This window comes from Schistocerca americana, chromosome 2 (assembly GCF_021461395.2).
Source record: "Schistocerca americana isolate TAMUIC-IGC-003095 chromosome 2, iqSchAmer2.1, whole genome shotgun sequence".
Lineage (NCBI taxonomy): Eukaryota > Metazoa > Arthropoda > Insecta > Orthoptera > Acrididae > Schistocerca > Schistocerca americana.
Window position 1 is genome coordinate 1,100,448,346 of NC_060120.1, and position 27,687 is coordinate 1,100,476,032.

Below are 27,687 nucleotides of genomic sequence, written 5' to 3' on the forward strand. Positions count from 1 at the left end.
ATTTGTTACATTCATTTTAAACGATTTACAGTAGTATGTTATGTGCCATAATGTATGAGATAAGCTAGACTGCCAAGCCATTCTGAGGAATGTAGGCCTTTCATTCTACATGCTTTTCTAATGCTGCACATATATTGTGTACTCGAATGATATGATATGCAATAAAACAGTTTCGTTTTTTGAACCTTAAAAAAGGTTACAAAGATAAGGAATATTTTTGTGGTCTGCTCGGGTGGGCTAGTGAGACTCGCCATGTTCCGCACTTGCTAACGATGTAGCTTTTGTGCAACGCAACGCCATAACCATCGCTGACATTCACGTTACCCCTAGAATAGTGCATTGAGAATGGCTAGCCACTAGCCGAAATCTAGATTTGCGTAATTAAATCTAAGAAAGGATGACTGATTGCTGCACTCTATAATTTATAAACCCCTAGAATAACTGGAAAATAGGGAGGGTGACAGCCCAGAAGAAGACAACGTTATACGAGCTTTCACATTTTCATAAACGGCCACATGATGCAGCAAATTAAATGCAACATAAGTGCTGTTGTTTTATATTTGTTATCTGCCTTTCTGAAAACAGAAATTTTCCATCTAATTTGTTTGCAGTGGACGTTCAAAGGAACAGCACAGTAAACGAGAAAAAATTTCAAGGGAAATCTGTCATTTGTCTTTTACGATTTGCAGAAATACCTAATACAATAATCAACTTCTTCTTTTGCAATTAAATATTAGGCCAAGGGTGATCTGTTACGTTACCCATCTTTTTCTTTTCTTTTTTATCTTTTCTTTTCATCTGTCAACTGCTAGTCTCTCTTCTCCATTTTGTTTTAAAGTTCTTTATCTGACGTGGTGGTTTTTGTTTTCACCCAGTTTTTTTTTCACACTCGCGATTTTCAACTCTTTTCGAACATATTCGTTTCGTATTTTATCTGTTCTTTTACATGTCTTCACCGCTCTTAAAATTCCATTAGTTGTTCCACAGATACTTCAAAATGTATTCAACTTAATCTGGAAATCTTCTTGGCATGTATACGATATTCTACATTCAAGAGAGTTAAAACAGTTTAACTCTAATGTTGTTTCTACATTAGCTACTATCTTGGTTCACACTTAATATCTCCCACAAAATGCTATTGACCTAGATTTACTAGGAGATATTATAATACTATACTCTATACACACTTTATTTAGATCACAATTTCCTTTTTGTAAATCATCGCCTCTAGAAAAAGATCAGTGGTGCAAGATCATCAGCGTACATGAAGGAGTTTAGCTTTATCGAATTGTTTAGTTGTGCCTCAGTGTTTATCCTAGAATTCCATATGCAGACGGTGGAAAGTGTGGAGTTAATCCCTAATTACCCATACTAACCTGATTTATTGCAAAATAACTTCTTTTTGTTCCCTTGTATCAAACAAAAAATGTGTGTAGATCGATTAATCATCACCTCAGGTTGCTACTGATTATTTCTAGATCTATGTTTCTGAGGTTCTAACATTAGCGTGGAAATCTTTTTCCAGTTTGAGTCGCAAGCAAAACCGTATACATTTTAAAGACGAATATTTTGAAGAGAAACAAAAGTAACAGTCACGTTTTCACTATTAGAAATGATTTTCTTTCATCATTTTTGTAAAACCTTAGGCGCCATTATTTAGAGAACGCAAATGTTGACACCAAAGTGCAAGCTGTTCTGACTACGTCACTTTCACACAGACGAGCACGTTAAGCTCACTTTACAGGGAGACACTATGTTGTGGTGAAAGTCATTGGCAGATCTATTCACTTTCAGTACGTTCCAACGTAGACGACACGAAATTAACAGTTGTGAGTGTTTTTAGGTTAGACGCCGTTTCAATAAGTGTGATACGGTGTGTGTAACCAACACAAGTGCTGCGTTTTGGGCAGTTACACTAGGCGTGGATACTTGTGCTTGTGGGACGTTAGTGATATCATTACAAGAACCAGGTGTCAAGCACTGGTGTACTTGAAACAATTTTTCAAACTCGACGAATTGACGGTGTCAGAGTAACTAACACGTCACTCAAACACGTCTGTTATTTGTGTCCATTATGTTCATGATCACTTCCGGGGATGACGCTAACTACCTGTACCGTCATCAAAGACTATTCTTGAGTCCACTTCATTTTGGGCCTACCAGGAATTCTACTTCCTCTCGGCCTGCATCTGCACAGTTGTTTCGTCAGTCTTTCTTCTGACATTCTGCTCTTATTCTCTTTGAATTCGTTTCTATATTTTTCTCTTGTGTTGTTTGCCTTTTCAAGATTAATTTTTCCTCTAATTTGTTCGTTCCTAATTCGGTGTCGGTGTGTACAACGTTTTACCGTTCTTAGAAATCTAATTCTGCTGCCTGTGATTTGCTTTTATCCTTTTTTGTGAGAAACCAGGCTTCACTCCCGTGTAGCAGAGACGTGATAGCCGTATTTTCATAAAAGATTATTTTTGTTTCGTTTCTAACGCCATTCTTCAAGCTTCTGTTAATGGAACCACATATGTAACGAAACTTATGAAACTAGTTGTTCACATCTATATTATACTGACAGCCAATTTGAATTCCTAAATAATTGAAGCTGTTAACATGTTTAATATCCTATTATTGATGACAATTTTTGATCTCATTAGTTCGAGTCCTTTAAATGCAATTAGCTTCGTTTTATTGAGATTCTCTTAATGTATTGTTTCCTAGCAGATACAGTTCATGTAGGGCACATTGTAAGTTTCTTCCATCGTGAAATACAATAAACTGATCGTCTACAAAATGTCAGTTGTTTATCGTTCTGTACTATTATATCAGTAACCTAGAATGCACTTCTTCTTCATATGTTCTGAAAAGATCGGCAATACGTATATTAAATAATCTCGTGATAAACTGCACTCTTTTCTGTCTTATTCACAGGTCTCGCATCTGAAGTAGTTGTATCCCTTTCTATCATTATTTTAGTGTTTGTATACGTAACTTCCAAACCCTTTATGATGTGTTTCTCTAATATTCTCCATAGTGTTTGCCTATTTACACGACGGGGAAGGCTTTTACGTAATCTATAAGGACTGTATGGGTTTCCATATTAAATTCGCACCTTTTCTCTATTAACTGTCTTATACAGAATACGCTAAGTGTGCACGAAATTTGCTTCCTCTAATCATTCTGTTGTCCTATACTGAGTCTTTCACTCACAATCTGTAGCCTCGTGAATGCATTCTACACATTGTTGTAAGCTTTGCCTATCAACTTTCTCCCTCTATAATTATCACAGTATTCCGTTTTTCCGGTTTTAAAAAGAGGGATGACAACTGCACTCCTCCAGGCCCATTCTTACAGCAAATATTAAAAATATGGATTAATTTTAGCAAGGTACTATCATATTTTATAAGGTCTTTTTGTTTTGTATAAGGAACCATCCAAGAGTTTCCGTTTGAGGGCGTTGCTGCAGCGCATATGAAACCCAGCGCGAACCCGATGCGGGTCTATCAACACCGACGTGTGGACAAGGGGTTAGTGTGGTCTTCGATTCGAAACTTTCTGATCGCGCACTATACTTGTTTCAAGCAGTAAGCCTGAACGCCCCCAGTGCCAATGTAACTGCGACAACTCTCATTTCAGAGAATATAATGGGGATTCGACACTCATGAAGCGCCGAAACTGATTTTTTTTTTTTAAATTTGTTGTAAGTTCCTATGGGGCCAAGCTGCTGAGGTCGTTGGTCCCTAGGCTTACACACTACGTAATCTAACTTAAGCTAACCTACGCTACGGACAACACACGCGCCCGTGCCCGAGGGAGGACTCGCACCTGCGACGGGGGACGCCCCGCGAACGATGGCAAGGCACACAAGACAGCGCGGTTACCCGTCACGGCTGCCGAAACTGAAGTGTGCACCGATGTTGCCGTGTAGACATCCAGTTACGAAACTTTATTTGCAACGCTGGTTTCAAGAGCCGAGTTTCGCAACTCGATGTCTCCGTCTGAACTAGACTTCACTTGCAGGATGAGCGGCTGCACGCGTGCAGTGCCCGGACTGGGGGCAGCCACAGCAGAGTAGTGGCGCGCGCCTCTTCCCGGCCAGCCACGGGGGTGGGCGCTGGGCTGAGAGCAGAGCAGAGCGTGGAGTGCGGCGGTAACTCTGGTGGGGGGGCGTGGCGCAGCCACTGCCACGGCCGCGGCCGCCGCCCGTCCATCTCGTGCCCGGAGAGCCTCATTAGCAGCACAACACAGCACGCCACGGCGGCGCTCCTACTCGGGAAAGCTCCCTGCCCCTGCCCCAAGTAAAAGGATAGCTCTTGCGGCAGTAATTTTCTTTCTCCCAACGGCGTAACGAAGAAAATTGCGCTTTGTTTCTTGAGCGCCGGCTGTTGTGCATGCAAAGTGAAGGGAACAGCCGACCACTGTATATGCAAAGCGGAACATCAAAGCAGAAAGAAAGGGAAAAAAGGAAAGCATATTGGTTCCTGCTTCCTCTTTATGTGCTAATTTGTACAAAATGCCGCAGCGTAATGCTGCAGATCCTAGGGAATTTTAATTTTTGGTGATTCGTGCAAGGAAGTCATGCCGAGATGGGAGACTAGCATACAGATTATATTAATTCTAAAAACAGCTACTGCGGTACGAATGGTACGTTTCATTGCAGTTACCTTATTATCTACTGCCAACAAGTTCGAATTAAATTTCGTTGCCTCACGTAATCGAATTAACAAATGGCCCTACAGTTAATTTCTTTTCTGTGTGAAAATTAACTCTTGAAAAGTATTGAACCGTGATTTATTTTCAAAGAATATTCTTAAGAATTTGTTTTATTTACTAGCGATTCATCAAGAAAGTTAACACATTTAATCACACTATGTAAGCATGGAAGTAGTTGCCAGGGAGTAACTGATGAAATCATAACCAAATTCCTTTTAACAAATGGGGATTTTATTCACGTTAATAGTGCCTAAAAGCATTTTTAAGAGAAACAGATTTAAAATTATAATTAGAAAGCACCCTCTAAATATCAAAGTTACAATTTATTCAGAGGCAGAAAGAAACATGTTTTGACTATGTGAGCTTTCGGGCAGAGAACCTAGCCGCTCCCTTTTGACACGGCCGTAGCTATGACAGCTCACAACAGCCTCTGAAACACTACACTGGTACAAATCTGCAACACACCAGATAACTTTAAAATAAGAAACAATTTACACAAGCACACAAACTGTGCACCCCGCCCGTAGGAGGGATGGAAATGGTATAAAACACTAACAATTAAAATATTAACCTTGCCACCGAAGGTGCAACTTGATTTTAACTTCTAAGAAAAGTCTTGCGGTGAAAGGGTGGCAACTTTATATACTTCAATGATCATTTAAATAAAAGCCCAATCTTATACAAAATTCTACAAGGTTGGCCAAACAATAGTTAAGATGCTCCACAGTACACAGATACCGCCTCTCAAGATCATAGGCAATAATATCAAAGTTTCCAAAGATCAAAACATGTTTCAGGTATTAGGCTGTTACACTCGAAGCAATAAATTTGTTAACACACCAAATCCGACAAACATGACAGAGGCAGCTACTAACGTACGGTAGAATGATAGGGAGATTACCGAACAACCCGAACCGCAGGTTGCTCTAACCCGCCCCTACTCCACAAGGGAAAAACGGACGACCCGATGAATAAACAACCACTTTCTAGCGTGTGGGCAAATGGAGAAGAATGGTGGGACGACCCCAAAGCAAAACGGCTGGTGACCTCACCAAGAAAACAAGTAGAATTTAACAAGAGTAAATCAAACAACATATCACCAATCACTTAACTTCTAATAAACTGCGATTTCTCGAGAAGACCTGGCGCAGCACCCCCAAATCGCTCTCCCGAGCCGTCAGCTGCCAGCCGCTTCAACGGACGCAGGAAGGCGCGCCGATCTCCCGTCTCACGGCGTCGCAGCTCGCACCGGCCAGACTGATGTCGTGGGTCGACTCCCGTTGCTCTCGTGCTAACCGCGAAGCCACTACCCCTCGCTATACGCCGCGGCCCACTGGACTCACGTGGCGACCTCACATGCGCCGACGCTCAAGACGGACAAGTCATCTTGTGTCTCGGTGCTCGACCGACGAACCGCTCGATCAAACCGCCAATGACCATTACCTGAGGAAACTCGAGCAGACTGGAGGCCTAACGTGCAGACTCAGATGCAAGAACTAAGCCCCGACCGGGCGACCACTCGGTGAGTTCTCTTACTGGCGGAGTGGAAAGACTCTCATTTTGCCGGCTTTAAAGGCTGATCCGAACGATAGACATACTAGCACTCCGAACGACAGAGAGACACTAACTGCCGAACAAATGAGGACGAGAGACAGATTAGCAAGCTAGGGACGAGAGACTGACCCAGACTGACTGACTAGCGAGCTCATAGCGCCCCTTAAATGTACGAGAACAGGCAACCTTTCCCCTTTCCCACCAGAAGGAGACACCAAAGCGGCGCCACCGCCAGAAACGGAGGGCGACTGCTTCACACTACGCGCTGCGGCGCGCTCTTCAAAGCAGCAATTTTTACCACGGTTCAAGTATCATATTAACTCAATAGAAATAATTTCGACCTGTGTGCCAACCTTTTGACCTCAGAGTAGGAATTACAGCGTACGTCCTCTGTTACCTGATCGATGATTTCCTATCTCCGTGTTCCTCTACAACTTTTACCCTGTAGTACCAAGGACGTTATTGCCTGACGTCTTAACAGACGTCCTATGATCCTGTCCCTTCTTCTTCTTCTCAGTGTTTCTCATATAGTCCTTTCCTCATCGATTCTGCGGAAAAACTCCTTGTTCTTTACCTACCTCATTCTTTGGCTACGTTGCTGTATTCCTGTGCAGCACCTAATTTAAAATACTTTGTCTTATGTTCCATTTTTCCCACAGTCAGTGTTTCACTGCCATACGATGCGGTGCTCGAAACGTACTTTCTCAGAAATTTCTTCCTCAAATTAATGCCTATGCTTGTCACTAGTAGACTTCGCTTGGCTGTAGTTATGCTCAAAAGCAAGTCCCCTCTTATCTGTCTTTGCGACTTTCCGTGTATGGTCTGGCAATTTTTGAAAAAGTTTTAAAAAAGGAATCTCGAAGTATTTTGTTGTAATTAGAAGAAATGTTTTCGTTGGAAAATACATATTACTCGTGTTTTATTGGCTCCAATCCCGCTGTCGAACATCCCTGAAGTATTATTTGTATTGTTTCCTAATTTATCTTCAGGTAAATTCCGTTGCTCTACACATTTAGCAAGTCCAGGCCGATTTTATTGAAAGCCGATAGGAAACGAAAAAAATTATATTTTCTTCAGGGACGGTTCCCTTCAGAATTTCTGCTCTGTGTTAGCGCAAGATGGAAGCTTACTGTTAAAAATTCCCTAGCTGAAATCCAAGTCTCCGCTCGAAACGCACCTGGATTTCTCTCGGTCTTCCGTCCTGTAATACGTAACTTCGTTCGTCACGACGGATCATCTGCTCTCCACTTCAGAAGCACACAACACAACGAAAACGCCATCTGCCCCCCCCCCCCCCCCCCCCTTCGCCTGAGAAGACTCACGACTTGCACATCTCACGAGGGCTGCCAGCCGAGTCCTCGATTTAGCTAGCTGCAAATCAGTACACGAAAGTATGTAACACTCAGGCATTCCAGCCGGTCACAATCACGATCAGAATGCAGGGTTTCCTGTTCCTCTAATAGCGCCTCTGCTTCCTAACAGGACTTTTGAGAGTTTCTCTCTGTCATGGATGTTGGAAACACCGGCTATCTCACCTGTAATCCACCCATGTCGGCTCCAGCCATAACCCAATTGAGGATTAGGAAAAGAGCAGCCCATCATCTCTAGGTTGAAAATCCTGCTTCATTCTTCCAGTTCCCGACCCTGTCGTAGACAGTAGCTACAAGGAGAGCGCATAGGTGTGGCTACAAAATATGTTACAAGCCAAGCTGTACTGTCGTTGCGTAAGTGGCTGTAAACTTCAGTAGAGGCGAAGCTGGCTGATGCACTGAACTTGTGGTTCCAGCGCAGGAGAACAGAAGAAACACCCGTGCCACATTATTTTCTAGTAGAGGAAGGAGGAGAGCTGACGCGCAGCTTTGAAGATTCAGGGAAAATCTAGCGCTTCGTCAAGATGGCTGACACAATTGCTATTCAGAGCGAAAAACGTAGTGATGGTTTTTTTTTATCTTTGCGATGATTTCTTCAGTTACATTGACTCTGGGAACGTGTTTACAACGCCAATGAAACTGGACTGACTGCACTTGAGAGGATTCTCACAGGATCCTCGGCCTCTTTGACACAGGCACATGATAATTTTGGAGATTATCCGCGTTTTTCCGTTATCAGTTTACCTAGATAATCGGGAGTTTGCTGTATTTATACGGCATTTTTTTCTTGCCTATCAAATGTACTTAATACTACGCATCAGTCTGTCGAAGCAGATTTTAAACTGTTGGGGACGTCTAAGATCTGGAGGTGAAGAGAGACTTCAGAGGCAGTAGGCTGGCGGTCTATACGTGAGGAAGAACAAGTAGAATTGACGACAACAGTTTCAAGGGCTGTGCAGAGCCTTCAATCACACAGCAGCAAAGCTCCTTACAGAGCTCCATGGTGCATAGTGTTACGTCGTCCCTAATGGACTGTGATTTAGAAATTATAGACATTTACAGTATAAAAGGCACATTAAAGCCATTATCTCTGTCAATCACCTTATTTTGTCTTTTATAGTGTATAGTGTATAGTGTATGCGTGTCATTGTAAACTTGTAAGTTACTAGACACTCCAAAATAACACATGACACTGGATTGTAATATGACAGTTTAATATTAATAAAGATGCCGGTTAATTTTAAATTAGATTTACGTGTTACCTTTCCTTCTTGAAAGTATTCGAAGATTTCGCCGTGAACACTGTTTTATAAATTTCCAGATTGATTTGCGTGACTCTTAATGCTGTGTTGCTAACGGTCTGTCAATTGACTTGTTGAACAATTATGTTACACTTTCCAAGAACAACCTTATTATCACTTTCTGTGTCATTCTTTGGGTACACACGACTTGTTCTGTTAGTCTGACCTGATACATTCTTTCGCAGTCAACCAGATTTTCCCAGTGCAGTTAGTTGAAGCTTGAGGTCTGCTTTTCCACATATGAAGTTACGCAGTAGTTGTTTCGATGGTAGGCAATGAATACCTCGTAACTCTATCTGTCTGCGAAAACTCGTAATTCTAATAACCAGTAATTCCATAATCAAAGAGAGAATTGTAAGTGCATGGATTTCTCTAATCTGCAAAAACTAGGGTTCTACTATGCAGTTACGCATGTAGCAACTTCCTATGTCACTTTATATTATTTTCTTAAGAAATTGTTTTTGCTTCATTTGAAAAATTTAACAAAGTGGAGTTAAGAGGTTTTAATTGCCTACCGTCGCGTCGGTCTGTCATATCTCAACACACTCTTTACATGACATTAATAATTTCAGTTGTGATTCATTAACTGTATAATCAAAACCGCTTCACCTTTTACGTTTTGCGAAGCAGACCACTGTACGTTTCCTACATTAACGTTTAGTCGCCAATAATTGTCATACAGTCAAAAACATTTTACCTGTTTTAATACATAAATAATTATTCTCTCCGCAAATGTAAAAAATAACTAGTACCACACAGTAAGTAATCAAAGAAAGACATGAACTGTAACGTCCTTCATACTTCAGTGGAACTTACATGGGGTTATTCATTTGCGCGGTTTCAGTAGACAATAGCCCGGAAACTGCCAGACATACTGAAAAACGACACATACCCGGTGATGGATCATATTTGCGTGTTTCGATCTGTAATACGCAGCTTGGCGTAGTTGCATGAGGGGAAAAGCGTGTTGGAAAACGTAGGCAAACCATCCGCTCCGTATCGTCACACTGATTTAGTTCGCGCCTGCAGATAGGCAACGCAATAAACAGTTTTCCTTAGCGGGCTGCTTTCGCTACGTCCCTGGAAATTCGCTGTGGAAACATTAATGAATGGCACACACATATTGACATTTGCCATGTCAGTAATGAAACCTATATTGAGCACCTTTAATGTGAGACAAAAACTTCGGGAGGTGCTGTTTCACCTGATATGTGTCCGCTTTTTGTATGTCTTGTAGTCTTCGTGCAGTGGTATTATGAAACCCCAAAGGGGCTTGTGAAAGCGCTATATTTACTTAGGTGTCTGTGGCGGTACGCTTCAATTGAAACCGAGCTTTGTGGTCTTGCAGCCTTAAAATACAAATTAAATTTCTTTTATTTGTGTCTGCCATGGGATGAAAGAGCAAACACCGTGGAAAATTCATTTTGTCCGTGCCTCGGAGCTTCCGTGGCCACGTGCGGAACGCCAGACAAATTACGCGGCGTATTGCACCGCGGGTTTAATTGGAAACATTTATTGTGAGGCCAGGATTAATTGTCTGCTGCACCGGTAGGTCAGACCAAATAAGCGTCTCCAGCCTCTCTGTGACCCGCGAGAGAGGCTTAAACTTCTCACGGCTCTCATATCAGTAATCAAAGGCCTCCAGCAGTCCTACTACAGTCAAAGGGATTCCCATAACTGACCACTTTTTCTAGGTTGACAAATCCAAGGAAAGTGTCTTTTTTTCATAAGTCTTGCTTCCGTTATTAACTTCAGTGTCAGGACTGCCTGCCTGGTGCCTTTACCTTTACTAAAGCCAAACTGATCGTTATCTAACATACCCTATGTTTTCTTTCCTATTCTTCTGTAGATTATTCTTGTCAGCGACCTGCATGCATGTACTTTGAAACTGATTGATAGTTATCGCACGTATCTACCCTTGCTATCTTCGGAATTGCATGTACGATATTTTTACTGAAGTCTCATGGTTCGTCACCTGTGTCATAGATTTTGCACAAAAACTTGGAAGTGTCTTTTGGTTTCCACTTCTTCCAATGATTTTAGAAGTTCCTATGAAATGTTATCTACCTCTTTCATCTTATTTGATCTAAAGTGTTGCAAAGCTCTGTCAAATCTGATTGTATTGCTCGATCTCCTTTGACTCCCAAATCAGCTTCCATTTCTTCTTGTATCACGTCGTCAGACAAGTATTCCTCCTGGCAGAAGCCTTCAATGTACTCGTAGCACCTATCCACTCTCTACATTTACCAGTGGAACTCCCATTTCATTCTTAATACTAACAATTTTGCTTTTAATTTCACAGAAGGTTGAACCGACTTTTCTATACGCTGAATCTTTACCTCCGACCACTATTTCTTTTACAATTTCCCCGTATTTTCCCTGCAGGTATTTCGCCTTAGATTCCCTGCACTTTATTTCATTACTAAGCCACTTACGTTACTGTATTTCTTTATTTTCCCGACTATTCTTGTACTTTCTTGTTTCGTCCCGCAACTGAAGTATTTCATCATTGTCGCAGATTCCTTCGCAGTTACCTTCCTTGTTATTGTATTTCTCTGTGCAACTTCTGTAATTGTTCGTTTTAGAGGTGCCCATTCCCCTTCATCTGAAATGACTACGGTACTAGCTATTCACGCAATACATGTAGCCTCAGAGAACTTCAAACGCACATCGCAGTTCTACATCTACATGGATACTCTGTAAATCACACTTCAGTGCCAGGCCGAGGGTTCATCAAACCACCTTCACAATAATTCTCTGTTATTCCACTCTCAAACAGCGCGTAGTAAAAAAAAGCTCTGATTTCTCTTATTTTATTACGATGACAGTTTCTCCCTGTGTAGATCGGCGTCAACAAAATATTTTCACATTCGGAGGAGGAAGTTGCTGATTGAAATTTCGTGAAAATGCTCCACCGCAACGAAAAACGCCTTTGTTTTAATGGTGTCCATCGAAAATTTTGTATCATGTCCGTGACACTCTCTCCCCTACTTCGTGATGATACAAAACATGCTGCTCTTCATTGAATTTTGTCGATGTACTCCGTTAATCCTATCTGCTAAGGATCCCAGACCGCGCAGCAGTACTTCAAAAGAGGACGGACAAGCGTAGTGTAGGCAGTCTCTTCAGTAGATCTGTTACATTTTCTAAGTGTTCTGCCAATAAAACACAGTCTTTGCAAAACACAGTCTTTGCTTTGCCTTCCCCACAACATTTTCTGTGTGTTCCTCCCAATTTAAGCTGTTCGTGGTTGTAATTCCTAGATATTTAGTTGAATTTACGGCCTTTACATTTGATTGATTTATCGAGTAACCGAAGTTTACAGGATTCCTTTTAGCACTCATGTGGATTACCATAGACTTTTCGTTATTTAGGGTTAATTGCCAATTATTGCACCATTCAGATGTCTTTCCTAAATCGTTTCACAATTTGTTTCGATGTGCTGATGACTTTACTAGTCGATAAATGACAACATCATCTGCTCAGATTGTCTCCCAAATCATTTATATAGATAAGGAACAGCAGAGGGCCTGTAATGCTACCATGGGGAACGCCAGAAATCACTTCTGTTTCACTCTATGACTTTCCGTCAATTACTAAGAACTGTGACCTCTCTGACAGGAAATCATGAAGCCAGTCAAATAACTGAGATGATATTCCATAAGCACGCAATTTCACTACAAGCCGCTTGTGTGATAATAGAAGCCTCTTGGAAATCTAGAAATACGGAATCACACTTCGCTTTTGTAAAGAGCTAATTGTGTTTCACAGGAAAAATCTGTGTTGACAGTGTGCCAATAGACCGTTCTCTTCGAGGCAATTCATAATACAATATATTTTCCAATATACTGCCAAATGTCGGCGTTAATGATATGGGCCTCTAGCTTTGTGGATTACTCCTGCTACCTTTCTTGGATATTGGTGTGACCTGTGCAACTTTCCAGTCTTTGGGTACGGATCTTTCATCGAGCGATAGGTTGTATATAATTGTTAAGTATGGAGCTACTGCATCAGCATACTCTGAAACGAACCTAATTGGTACGCAGTCTGGACCAGAAGACTTGCTTTTATTATGTGATTTAAGTTGCTTCACTACTCCGAGGATATCTACGTCTAGGTTACTCATGTTGGCAGCTGTTCTTGGTTCAAATTCTGGAACATTTACTTAAGTATTCTGTATCCCACATCTTTCCATGTTGTTGCTCCTGGCGATTCTCTTAAACTTAAGCCTACTCTTCATCACCACTAAATTGAGCCCTGACTTTGTTAATTCAACTGGAATTTTCCCCTGCCTGAAGGCCGTTTCAGGTATATGTTCCCCTCGTTTGATTTCCGAACATTGTGTTCGCTATTACCAGCTGGGGTTTACTGCAGACTCCTGCTAGTCTCTCTCCGTGGTACGTACTATCCAGCTGCGATTCCACCCGACCTTATTGTTGACGTCCTTCCAGTGCTCCTTATGAGCAGAGTGTTAAATTGTCGTCTCCTTTTTCCGTACCGAGTTACCAGCGGACTGCCATCATGTACTCAAAATCCGCTTCTTCTGCTTGTGACGTCGGATGTGTAACTGAATTATTGTTATTTGCATTAGTTTGCTGTCAATTCTAACGAGAATAACGCTATCACGGAGTTGTTCAATGTAACTAATTCTCTGACCTACCTTTTGTACTCATAACGAATCCTACTCTCGCCAAATAATCTTACGTTGCTGTTAATATTGCCGTATATTCCTGTGACCATAAATCCTTATCTTCTTCCCATTTCACTTCGTCGACCCCCACTATACAAACTAAGCCTTTACCCTCCCTTTTCAGTTTTGCTTGTTACCCTATTAAAGGTACCTCTTATTTTCGGTCCATATTTTATTTCCTTGTTTTTCAGGTTTACATTTTATGTTATGCCTGAGGATATCAGTAGCATTCAGTAACCTTAGGCACACCTGCAGAACGCATAAAACGAAGTACGATTTCAGTTCCCACGCTGGTATAGGTGGTCGCTGAACCATCTGGCGTTGCCAGCAGACTGTGGGAGAGGCGCAGTGGCTAGCTGAGAAGACGGTTGCATCAGCGAAACAGCCAACCTGGTGCGAAGCTAGCAATCTTGTTTAATAAATATTTACTAATAAAAGCCACTTTTTCTAGTACAGATTTTAGGAGAACCTAATGGTCGTAAACACTTTCTTATAACGATATTACGACGAAAGAAAGCAGTCGCTTCAAAAAACAAATGAACACTGCTTAAGATAAAGAGTTTTACGAACAGCTACGATGTTTCACGATTGTAAGTACGAGGTGTGGACTGTGCGCCATAGTCGCCAGCCCCCAGTAGGACCCCCACCGAACTAATTCTGTCATAAGACCATGCTCTCAAGAAACTGCTGGTTTTGAGATAATAAGTGATTCAGTGACTCACAAAGGTATTCCGCCACCAGTGTTACGTTTTATTTTTACTTCATTATATACAGGCACACATATTACAGGAGTAGTTGCGGCACTAAATGGTATAGGATTATGTAATAAGTAACAGAACAGCATTTTCTTATTTACAAACTTAACTCAAACAACATAAACAATAATACATAAAGAAACATTCCCACTATCACAGCAAAAAAAGTTTTCGGGCGGCAAGTACAACAATCACAAAAATTGTTCAAATGGCTCTAACAACTATGGGACTTAACATCTGAGGTCATCAGTCCCCTAGACTTAGAACTATTTAAACCTAACTAACCTAAGGACATCACACACATCCATGCCAGAGGCAGGATTCGAACCTGCGACCGTAGCAGCTGCGCGGTTCCGGACTGAAGCGCCTAGAAGCACTTTTCTTAAGACCGCTTTTTTAGCCTTTTTAGCATCTTTTTTTCTTTTTTACCGAAGAGAATATTGAAAGAATTAAAATAAAAGAAAATATAAGTTAATAACAAAAAGTAAATAAAGCACCAAACATTAGCGGCGCGATAAAAATATGGCCGCTGTGCATTTTTAGACCGCTTTTTTTAATCAAAAATGAAAAAAGGAAAAGGGTTTTGGAAGGTTTGTTTTTCTGCTTTTTTATTTTATTTATTTTTTAATTTTTTTATGTTATTTTATTTTTATGCAAATGGATAAAAGGAAAGCCTTTCCTCTTCGGCTACATAAACACAATAATAGGAAGTCGTCCCGTTACGACAAAGGATGCTCCATACTATAGCCGCTGCGAATTTTTCGATGACTGTCGTCTCGTTGCTGTGTTGTTTCCGTTGTTTGTTCAATCTGTTTGTTCAATCTCATAAAAAAAATGAACTGGAAAGAGGTGCTATGGTTATCTTCTCATGTCATCGATAATCCAGCTGTGAGGCGGATTAGGGAATGCGCTCCAAAAAATTTTGAAAAATATTGCCTATATTTAGGGTTCTTGACGATCGCACAATGTCGTTCGTTGAGGTAATATCAAAAATCGGGTACTGTCTTTTCGCTATTACCGAACAGGTAGTGAACAGCGTGGCCGCTAATCCACGTCACAGAGTTCGTTTCTGGTCTTGGGAAATACACCCCATCTGGGAAAAGAAGTGATCGAGTAGTTCTCGTGTCGGGAGTCTTGCGTATGAGAAAGCCAATATCTGACACACCAAATACCAAACGTCCTTTGCCGACCCGCATTCGAAACGATGTTCATCCGTGTCAATCACTTGGCATGTGGCACACAAGGGTGTATCGGCGAGGTGGATGTGATGTAAGCGGAACTAGCACAACTGTTTCCCATTAACAGTTATACACCATGCAGATTGCACGTCAGTAGCAAGCGTGGTGGCATTCAATGCCTGCCACACAGTACACCACTTTGTAGTGGGGTGTTTGTTTTCAATCACATTCGGCGTCCTGTTCATTTGCATGGCAGCATATATCGCCCTCGTCATCATCAAGCGTGTGGGTAGTAGTGCGGTGCGGATGTAGCTTACTTCAAGGAAGAATTGGCTAATGTAGAAGAAAGGTGCTGGGATGCCCGATATCATCACTGGGTTTGTGAGTGAAGTTGGTCGTAAGGCCTCCAGTGAGACACGTCGGGCTTTGTCGCCACAGTTGCAGGTGACAGCTGGCGAACAGGGCCTTCGCTCTGTTCTGAACATGACAAAGGCCTAAACCCCCTCTGCTCCTCGGAAGGGTTAGGGACTCGTAACGAATCTTAAATAACATGTCCGTATTAACGAAGGATCCCAAAACCGCCAACATGCGGTGAGCCAGAGTAGGTGGTACGGGAGTATCTGTGCAAAATGGGGGATACGTGACGCCAAATAGACGTTAGCATATCGTGTCAGTTGCAGGAGGTCTAGATGTCTAAGACGGTGGTCACTTATTCCTGCTCTCATCTGATTCAATAAACGCCTGTAGTTAAGGGTTGTGGAGCGGTTCATGTCAGATGTGGTTCAAATGGCTCTGAGCACTATGGGACTTAACTACTGTGGTCATCAGTCCCCTAGAACTTAGAACTACTTAAACCTAGCTAACCTAAGGACATCACACACATCCATGCCCGAGGCAGGATTCGAACCTGCGACCGTAGCAGTCGCGCGGTTCCGGACTGCGCGCCTAGAACCGCTAGACCACCGCGGCCGGCATGTCAGATGTGAACTCAATGCCAAGACAGCGGATTGTGTCACTGACTCGTAGCGGTGCGACGCTCTCGTCGGGTAGACCTCTGCCTATAGACAGGGCGTGCGATTTGTGGAGATTGAGATGGCTCCCCGATGCCGCGTCGTAGGTCGCCACCCACGCCAGTGCTGCACGAACATCGTCATTACTGCGAAGAAGAAGTACCAGATCATCCGCATAGGCAGTGCAGCAAAAAGTGTGTCCGCCAAGGAACATCCCAGTCAGGCGTTGTCGGAGGCCGCAGAGGAGTGGTTCCAAGACGAGGGCGTACAATATCGCCGAAAGAGGGCAGCCTTGTCGCACCGATCGCTGGATCTGTATCGGCGGTGTGAGACGGCCACTATATAACACCTTGGACGTCGCGCCGCATAGGAGACGCATCAGTACCTTAACTATGATGTCCGGATACCACACGTGTCGCAGTACCTCCATCAAAAAAGTGTGGTCGACTCTGTCAAAGGCCTGGCTAAAGTCGAGTGAGGCCATAACTCCTGGCAGTTGGCGAGCTTTAGCTAGCGCGATCATATCTCGATATCAGCACAGTGCAGTGCGAATATTATGATCGCCACCTAACGATGCCTGGTCCTGCGACACAACATTGTACCGATCGCTTTAGGCGTGCCGCCAGAAGCCGGGTGAAAATCTTCGAGTCACTGTTGAGTAAGGTCAAGGGGCGATAATCACTGATCCTGGATCCCCCTCGTGGTTTGTATATGGGCTCAATCAGTCCTTCTAGGAGAGGCCCAGGTATCTGCGTCGTGGGATACATAAGAACGCGGCAAATATCAGTCCATGCTGGTGCCAGCAATTGCTGATATGTCCGGTAAAATTCCAGAGGAAGGCCATCAGGTCCTGGGGACTTATGAGCAGCGCCCACCTGTATTGCTTCAATGATTTCCTCTTCCGTTACATCTGCAGTCAAATCGGCTGCCGCTGTCGGAGAGATCACTCGACTTTAGCTAGGCCTTTGACACAGTCGACCAAGTGAGTTGAGAAACTTCGGCGATCACCTCTGGGGGATGTCGATGTTCCGAGTACAGCCTAGTGTAGTGAGCATGAGGGCGTTTCCTTTGTCGCGCTGGGTATCAAGGCGCCGTCTCTCTTCCGTCGTGATAGCTTGGATCAGTGTCCTGCGTCTGCGCCGTCGTTCTGCAATGACGTGGTACATGGACGGTTCCTCCTGAGCCACCGTGTCTTGAATGCGCGCTCTGACAATCGCACCCTCAAGGTGGCAACGTGTTAATCTGATGGTCTGTGCCTTGGCACGGTTCACCGTCACCTGCAGTGCAGGTGAGTACGGCAGTGTTGTACATTCCCTTAAGATGCTGTAGTAAAAGTCCATGGTATGTCTCTTCCATGCTGCAACGTCTCGGCCGTAGCCTATGAAGGTCTTCCGGAGGGCTGGTTTGGCGCAGAGTAACCACCACGACAGTGTAGACCGGTAGGTGACACGCTGGCGGCTATAAGAGTCCAACGTGTTCTCTATAAGGCGGCGGCATTCCTGAGAGGCTAGGTGGGCGACGTTCAACTTCCAAGGACCACGGCTGTGCCATACCTTCTGGCGGCCGAGGGTAATTGCGCAGATGTAGGCCTCGTGGTCAGAAAAATTTGTGGGCCAAACTTCGGCAGCTCTCGTCCCCACAGCTATGGAGCTCGAGATGTAAATCCGATCGATGCGGCTGGAGGAATGGCTGGTGTAATGAGTAAATCCGGGCCGATCGCCACAAACATGTTCCAACGAGTTCACCAATTGAAGATTATTTATAACTGTCGCAAGTTCTGTGCAGGGAGAATGATGTAGTAACTGATCCTTAGGTGCTTGGCTACAGTTGAAGTCCCCTCCGAATATCAAGGCGTCCTGACGGCCCATAAAGAGGGGCGTGATTGTATGACCGAAAAAGGTGGATCGTTCGCGACGCCGACCAGATCCTGACGGTGCATAGATGTTAATAAGCTTGACTCCTTGGATAGTAAGAGCCATGCCTCTGGTGTCAGGGAGATACTCGACGTCTTCTGCGGATATACCTTCGCGGAGGAGGATCGGCACACCGCTGCCACTGGCAGACGTATGACTTGTAGGCATAGACTTCCTTGAAGTCTGCGACATACACCTCTTGAAGGAGCGCAATGTCGATGTCTGCTGCGTTGAGCAGATCCTGTAGCATCGGGCACGTATGTTGTCGATGTTAATCGTCGCTAGACGGTATGTTTGATCAGCCAGGTCGGAAACTGGGTTGTCTAGGAGGCCAGGTGCGGGCGGCAGGGGCGGCCCCACAGAGGCTGACTATACAGCCGTAGTCACTGTGGTTGGTCGGTGCTCGGTACAGCCGAGGGAGCATCTCTGCCCTCGGCGTCCTCCTGGTGCTGTGGCTCGTCCTCGACATCATCCGCCCAAGAATCAGATGCAGCAATTGGTAACTGTTGATTAGTGCTGTCAGTAGAGCGCTCGAGCGCATGTTCAGTAGCAGAAGTGGTGTTGTCAGACCGAGGCCCAGAAACTGTACCCGCCGTAGCATCGTGATGGGAGGGGTGAGTTGTGGTGGTAGAGTCCTGAGTGTCGTCCGACGCCGGATGTTCGTCCGGGTAACACATCCGAATCATCGAATGACGTATGCGCCGTTTCTTGCGTTTACGAGGGGCCGTTGTTTACGAAGATGTTGTTCTGTGTCAGAGTGCGGGCGGCATTCGTCTGATGCGGTCTCCATTGGTAGGAAGGCAGAAGTCGGGACGATTTCCGTTTCTACTTACATCTTCTCTTTAGGCTCGTCTCGGTGGCACAATTGATCACCGTCTTGAGGCAAGTCTGCCGATGACGTCGTAGAGGGGGAGGTACTGTCCACCACACTGTCATCGACCACTGACTGCAGTATGGTGTTACGATCCTGGGCAGGAACAGCTGTTGCGGTTGCAGCCGCTGCATGCGTGATGGGGAGTGAAGTAGGCATCGCCGGGGATGGAACTTCACCAACCGGTGTCTGAGTCAGTCGGTGTTGAGTGCAGGCCGATCGGACAAGTCCTTCCTAGCCACAGCCGGCGCAAGTACGCGGTTGTCCGTCGTACATGACAATGGCTCTGCAGCCGCCAATTACTAAATAGGATGGCACTGCTTCGTCAGATCAATTTTAATATGTCGCACTCCATTTAAGACGGGGTACGTCTCAAACGTTTGCCATTTTTCAGCCAGGTGGCTTATCATGTTGCCGTACGGTTTGAAAGCTGTTATCACAACATCTGGCGGGACTTCGAATGGCAGCTCCAAGAGCCTCATAGTGCGAAGGCCTAATGTAGCGTGGTCGATCGTGACAGTTCCTATGTGGCCATCAGGATGCTTAAATTTAAGTCCATGAGTGTGTTGGCACACAACATCAGTGCACGCCTTTTCATTGATCAGTTTTATGTAGACGACACTTTGTGTTATAGAAAAGTGGATCCCAATGATGTCTTGAGGTGCAATATGAAGTTCTTCCAGGATGAAACGTTCAATGTCAAGTGCTCGAGGTCTTGCGTAGTCCGCTTGAAATGTGATCTTAATTGTGGACTTGCGGTACGAGTGCGCCATGGCACTACCGAGACACGGACGCGTGACACTCACCGCTGCGGAAGGTAAACAGTAAACACTCGCACGACGACCTCTCCCCACCGCTGCTAACAGCGGACTGAGCACTCGGCCACAGTCAACAGCTAACAATCACAACCTTGTACATTGTAATACCTTGTATGCAGTCCTTTTTGCTTAATTACTTGTTCCAAGCGTTTAGGCATGCTTTGAAGGAGCTTCCGCCTATAATCAGGATTTCTTGGTCGACGTTCTTCCAGTATTCGTTAGTTTAAAGCTTGTTTTGATGTCACTGGCGTTTGTCGTACTTTTCGCTTCAATTCGCTCCAAAGATTTTCAATTGGGTTCAAGTCTAGACTCTGAGGAGGGGTATCCAAAACCTTAGGGCAATTATACAGCGTCCACAGTCTCACAACATCCGCTTTATGCTTCGCATCATTGTCTTGATAAAATCTGAACGTCCTCGAAAGCCCGCAACTTGTAGCACTTTGCGGTAAGTTCTCTTTTAGGATGTTCAAATACTTATACTTGTCCATTGTACCTTCAATGAATGGTAATTCGCCTACCCCAGATGACGAAATGGAACCCCAAATCATGACAGCTCTATCACCGTATTTAACTGTGGGTTGCACATGCTTCGATTGAAATTCTTCAAGTGGTTTTCTCCAAATCATGGGTCTTCCGTTTGAGGAGAACATCTGCACTTGATATTGGTCGACAAAAATCACTTCGTCCCACCAACTGACACTTTTATTTACGTAGTGCTTCGCGAAGTCCAGTCGTTTCTTTCTATTCCTCTCATTTATCACAGGTTTCTTCCTGCTTACTCGAACATTGTACCCCTATCGTCCGATAATTCGTCGGACTGTTTCAGGGTGCGCGTCCTTCCCATATTCCAGCTGCACTGCGGCAGCAATTTTCGTTGCCGACAACCTTGGATTTGTTTTAATTTTTCTTACTACTCCGGTTTCTTCTCTCTCACTCAGATTCTTTGATCGCCCTGTTTTTGGTTTATCTTCAATTCTATCTTCTCTGTCGAATCTTCGTATAATGACAGCTACAGTACTCTTACTCATTTGTAACAATGTGGTAATTTGTCTTTCGGAACGTCCTTTAGCGTGATGGAAAGTAACAAATTGTCTCTTTTCAAATGACGTATTGTTTCCTTTCCGCCGCATCGTACGGTGCACCATGCGTGTCAACACGGAAACGCAGCAAGGAATGCGTCTGCTCGGTCTACAGTTAGCACCACCGCCGCCTATACGACATACGCCCAAATAATAAAGTGACTGCATGTTATGGTGTCTTATAATGCAAATATACTTTGCGCGTAGTTAATTATATTATACAGCTACCTGCTTGTGGTACATCGTCAGACAATAATCACACTACAGAATGGACCGGCAATTGCTTCTCGTGTCCTCAAATTTTCGAAGAGAACTTCACGTTTCAAGAACAATGAGAGTGGTCGAATACTTTTGTGATGCGCTGTGTATTATTCATTTTTATCAGATTATCGTTTTTTTTTTGTAAATAAACACATCATAAGGGCATCTACAAACATTATTTCAAAAACATAGCCTCACGTATTATTACTTAGTAACAGAATATAGAAATGCACTTTTCCAGAAAATCCGATGGGTTTAAAGTCTGACATTACACACTCCGTCTCCTAGCATGTAACCCTTTAGTTTCTTATTCTACATTTTTTACGTGGTTACGTCATCCTTGGCCCGGAGATCCGAATACCGCTCTAATCTGGATACTTTTGCCAATGGAAAGGTTATCATCACACTTCTTGCGTTACTGGCCACATGTGCTATGGATAGACGTTGAGAGTCTTTACTACAGTGACAGAAACCACCGCAGTGAAGACGCAGAACGTCTGTCCATTCTTTGGTTTACTTTGCCTACAACGTTACCTGTGTGAGCGTCCCAATTTAAGTGGCTGTCTCCGACTTGCGGTCTCGCTGAGTTGTACAAAATGCAACAAGCAAAGTAACTTGCTACCACTGCACTCCTGCGTCACGTACGGCGGAGTCCTCACGTGAGGGTGGGTGTCACCTTGCAGCGGCAAGGCTTGGCTTCGAATCTTCTGGTTTACCTGTCGTGTACGCACGTCCTGCGGGTGAACAGGTGTCCCTTATACGTTACGGGTACGGAAAGGGAGAGGGGAGGGGACTCGGACAATTGGAGATTTAGAACTACCGATCGTCAAAGCAAGAAACTCTATGGTGCAAAGGCTTTCCTCACCTTTGTAAACCCGCCAAAAGAGTAGTCATACTCATGTCAGCCTGAGACAAACAACACCCTGTTTTCTAGCTCAGACGTACATTTTCACTTAAACAAACCTGTCTCGAACTCATATGAACAAATACAGTTCAAAATGGCTCTGAGCACTGTGGAACTTAACATCTGAGGTCATCAGTGCCCTAGAACTTAGAACTACTTAAACCGAACTAACCTAAGGACATCACACACATCCATGCCAGAGGCAGGATTCGAACCTGCGACCGTAGTGGTCGCGCGGTGCCAGACTGAAGCGCCTAGAACCGCTGGGCCACTCCGGCCGGCAACAAATACAGTATTTACAAATATAATTACAGTATTTCAAGCAACCTACGATGATGAATTGATAAATTTTGTAAGAAACTTCGTAAATAACAGTGTTTGCTAAACAAAGTATAATTTTTCAACATAATCACCTCTGAGTTGAACGCATTAGGTCCAGTTACATTGTGAGATTGTACTTCCTTTCATCTACATCTACATCTAAATGCTTAACTTTCCACTCTCGAACGGCGAGCGGGAAAAACGAGCACCTAAATCATTCTGTGCGACATATTATGTCTCTTATTGTATCATGATGATCATTTCTCCCTATGTAGGTGGGCAGTAAAAAAATATTTTTGCAATTTGAGGAAAAAGTTGGTGACTGAAATTCCACGAAAAGATACTGCCGCAACGAAAAACGCCTTTGTTTTAATGACTACCACCCCCATTCACGTATCATGTCCGTGGAACTCACTCCCTATTCAGGATAATAAAAAACTAACTGCCATTCTCTGAAGTTTTTCGATGTCCTCTCAGTGCCACACTGTAAAGCAGTACTCCAGAAGAGGGCAGACAAGCGCGGTGTAAGCAGCCTCTCTAGCATACCTCCTGCACTTTCTGTTCTGACAGTAAATCGGAGTCTTTGGCTTGCTTCACCCACAACATTATCTATGTGATTGTTCTAATTTAAGTTGTTCGTATGGTAGTCCCTAAGTACGGTATTTGGTTGAATTCACAGACTTTAAATTTGCATGGCTTGTTACGCAAACGAAATTTAGCGGATTCCTTTCAGTACTCCTGTGGATGACTTCATACTATTAATTATTTGGAGTCAGTTGCCACTTTTCACACCATACAGATACCTTGTCTAAATTACTTTCCAATTCGTTTTAACCATCTGATGACTTTACAGGACGCTAAATAATTGCATCATCTGCAAACAGTCTAAGAGGGCTGCTGAGATTGTCTCCTAAGTCGTTTATGTAGAACACAAATAACACAGGGTCTATAACACTTCCTTCGGGAACGCCATATGTAACTTCTGTTTTACTCGATAACTTACCGCCAGTTACTACGAATTACGACCTTTCTGACAGGAAATCAGGAATTCGTTTAGACAATAGAGGTGATACTCCACAGACACGCAATTTGATAAGAAGACGCTTGTGAGGAATGGTGTCAAAAGCCGTCTGGAAATATAAAAATAAGGAATCAATTTGACATCCCCTGTCGACATCATTCCTTTCTTTCTGAGTATAAAGTTGTGTTTCACAAGAACGAAATTTTCTGAATCAGTACTATTTGTCAATAAAGTGTTTCCATCGAAGTGATTCATAATGTTCGAACACAGTACATCTTCCAGAATGCTACCCTAAATCGACGTTAGTAAATGCATCTGTAATTTAGCGTGTGATTGTGTATAATTTCTAATTATGGAGCTATTGTATCAGCATACTCTGAAAGTATCCTGACTGGTATAAAAATTGGACCGGAGGCCTAGCCTTTAGTAAGCGATTAAAGCTGCTTCGCTACATCGAGGACATCTACTTCGGAGTTATTAATGTTGGCAACTGTTCTAGATTAGAACTCTCGAATATTTCCTCCGTCCTCTTTCGTGATGGAGTTTCGGAAAACCGTTTTTGCTAACTATGCTTTAGTGGCGCTGTTGTCGCGCAGTGAAGGCACTCATTGCGACTCGCCGCTGGTGTATTTTACATACGACCAGAATCTCTATGGATTTTCTTCCAGATTTCGACACAGAGTTTCGTCGTGGAAAATATTAAAAGCATTGAAGTTCGCGCTAACTTCGCTAATCTTGAGGATTTTGCTTTCTTTTAAATTTGCCATGCTTTCTCCGTTGATTCTGCAACAGTGTTCTGACCGGTTTTGTGTACCTTGTCAATGTTGATACAACAGGCTTGTGGTCACTAGTCCCTGTATACGTCACAATGTTCCCTATTTGCTCGGAATTATTTGTTTGCTAAGAGGTCAAATACGTTTTCGTAACCATTTACATTTCTAGTGGGCTTCTGAACTAATTGTTCGAAATAATTTTCTGAGAAAACATCAGTATAATTTCGGACGACGATTTTGCACCAACTGCTGGCTGTAAACTTGTATTTTTTGGAAGCATATCAGGGGTAGATTCAAGTCATCACCAATTATAATTCTATGAGTGGGCTACCTACACTACTGGCCATTAAAATTGCTACACCACGAAGATGACGTGCTAGAGACGAGAAATGTAACTGACAGAAAGAAGATGCTGTGATATGCAAATGATTTGCTTTTCAGAGCATTCACGCAAGGTTGGCGCCGGTGGCGACACCTACAACGTGCTGACATGAGGAAAGTTTCCAACCGATTTCTCATACACAAACAGCAGTTGACCGGCGTTGCCTGGCGAAACGTTGTTGTGATGCCTCGTATAAGGAGGAGAAATGCGTACCATCACGTTTCCGACTTTGATAAAGGTCGCAGTGTAGCCTATCGCGATTGCGGTTTATTGTATCGCGACATTGCTGCTCGCATTGGTCGAGATCCAATGACTGGTAGCAGCATATGGTATCGGTGGGTTCAGGAGGGTAATACGGAACGCCGTGCTGGATCCCAACGGCCTCGTATCACTAGCAGTCGAGATGACTGGCATCTTATCCGCATGGCTGTAACGGATCGTGCAGCCACGTCTCGACCCCTGAGTCAACAGATGGGGACGTTTGCAAGACAACAACCACCTGCACAAACAGTTCGACGACGTTTGCAGCAGCATGGACTATCAGCTCGGAGACCATGTCTGCGGTAACCCTTGACGCTGCATCACAGACAGGAGCGCCTGCGATGGTGTACTCAACGACGAACCTGGGTGCAAGAATGGCAAAACGTCATTTTTTCGGATGAATCTAGGTTCTGTTTACAGCATCATGATGGTCGCATCCGTGTTTGGCGACATCGCGGTGAACGCACATTGGAAGCGTTTATTCATAATCGCCAACTGGCGTATCACCCGACGCGATGGTATGGGGTGCCGTTGGTTACACGTCTCGGTCACCTCTTGTTCGCACTGACAGCACTCTGAACAGTGGACGTTACATTTCAGATGTGTCGCGCACATTGCCTCTACCCCACATTCGATCACTGCAAAACCCTACATTTCAGCAGGGTAATGCACGACCGCATGTTGCAGGTCCTGTACTGGCCTTTCTGGATACAGAAAATGTTCGACTGCTGCCCTGGCCAGCACATTCTACAGATCTCTCACCAACTGAAAACGTCTCGTCAATGGTGGCCGAGCAACTGGCTCATCACAATACGCCAGTCACTACTCCTGACGAACTGTGCTATCGTGTTAAAGCTGCATGGGCAGCTGTACCTGAACACGCCATCCAAGCTCTGTTTGACTCAATACCTAGGTGTGTCAAGGCCGTTATTACGGCCAGAGGTGGTTGTCCTGGGTACTGATTTCTCAGGATCTATGCACCCAAATTGCGTGAAAATGTAATCACATGTCAGTTCTAGTATAATATATTTGTCCAATGAACACCCGTTTGTCATGTGCATTTCTTCTTGGTGTAGCAATTTCAATGGCCAGTAGTGTATTTGAAATAAGACAAAAGTTTTCTTTTAACTGTTCATCAATTGTATCATCTAAGTCAAAGAGTCGGTAAAACGAACCAATTATTAATTTATTCAGGTCTTCAAGTATAACTAACCTCTATCCACGCTAACTCACAGGAACTATCTATTTCAATTTCACTACATGGAAAATTACTTCTGACAGCAATAAACTCTCCACTACCAGCTATATTTAGTCTGTCCTTTCTAAAAGGGAAATTTGTTTCCATCTCTGACTAAGTTCATTCTCATGACAGACAACTTCTTTACCCCGTAACACTTTATTCTCTCCAGGTCACTTTCTAAAGCTAGTATAAGGAAAAATGTTACATCACGCTCATCTGAAGAACGGGATCTAGAAGCAACTCGTTTGGAGACGTTCTAATGCGTTTTTGCATCACCGTTTTATGATTGTGGGCAGCACCATGGTGATGATCAATGTTTTATGTTATAGTCTCGTCCACATATGTAAATAGTCGCACTACCTGATAAAAACCATTTACAATTTTACCTATCTTACAAATAAAAAACTTCACGTCACTTTTCTCCATCAACAAAACTGATTCCTGGTTTTCTTGGTTTACTTCCATCTTCGCCACGACAGTATTTTTGTAAGAGTTTTGTCGGTAGAAAGTAAATGAAGAATACTCAGTATTGTAGACACTCAGTATAATGTCGTTTATTGAAACTGAACTACACTTATCGAACAATCACAATATACACACAAAAACAAATAACTTGAAGGCGACCATTCATCTAGAGCGTCGGTGAGGTCCGTTGGAGCTGGTCCTAGCTCGGCGAGGAACTGGCTGTACTGCTGCTGCGCTGGCCTTATAAAGCCGACGGAGGCCGGCGGAGTACTCCAACTTTCCCTGGATCTGTGAGGCGACCTCTGCAGAAAAAGGTTCGCATTAGTCTCTAGCAAGTTCTGTTTATTTTTAAGAATTCTTTTCCTCTTTGTTGCGCCTGTAAGTGCTTCTGTATGTTATATGGTACACGGGGGTGTCTTGAGTGTAGTGTGTCTGGCAGGGGCCGTCTGTGGCAGACGTAACATACCTCCTTCCGGGGGAGGAGCTGCGTGAAAGATCGATAGCTGCTACATCATGGAGATCTGCGGCTGCGGCTCCCTGGAGGAGGCCGTGGAGGCTGCCTCTTGGAGAATATGGTGCTGTACGTCCTGCGATGCGGGCTGACCTGCATACGGGTTGTGATGGAGGCATGGGTGGGACCAGTGGCATCGGTTCGTCGTCATCAGTGGCCATCAGGTGTTGGGGAGGAGCCAAAGAGGGCCTGGGCAGCTGGTCCATTGGCTGCGGCTGCTGTGTTGGTGGTGGTGGTGGTGGTGGTGGTGGTGGTGGTGGCGGCGACTGACGCCCTGAAACGTCACCCATCCAACGATGAGATGGCAT

General features: G+C 43.9%; 1 protein-coding gene across 1 annotated transcript; it reads right to left on the reverse strand.

Moving 5' to 3' along the window:
• Positions 1–3,998: 3,998 nt before the first annotated feature.
• LOC124594698 (wiskott-Aldrich syndrome protein homolog 1-like) lies at positions 3,999–27,687 on the reverse strand. The gene is made up of 4 exons (XM_047133065.1): positions 27,335–27,687; positions 27,028–27,168; positions 18,883–18,988; positions 3,999–4,277 (listed from the first exon to the last, which is right to left on the reverse strand). Exons 1-4 carry the CDS (start codon positions 27,685–27,687, stop codon positions 3,999–4,001), a joined length of 879 nt encoding a protein of 292 aa, XP_046989021.1.

Coding starts and splice junctions, on each gene's coding strand:
- LOC124594698 (XM_047133065.1), bottom strand. CDS start 27,687: ATGCCATCTCATCGTTGGATGGGTGACGTTTCAGGGCGTCAGTCGCCG. Junction 27,169..27,334: donor AGCTCCTCCCCCGGAAGGAG/GTATGTTACGTC, acceptor TTTTCTGCAGAG/GTCGCCTCACAGATCCAGGG. Junction 4,278..18,882: donor GCAGAGATGCTCCCTCGGCT/GTACCGAGCACC, acceptor TACTTGGGGCAG/GGGCAGGGAGCTTTCCCGAG.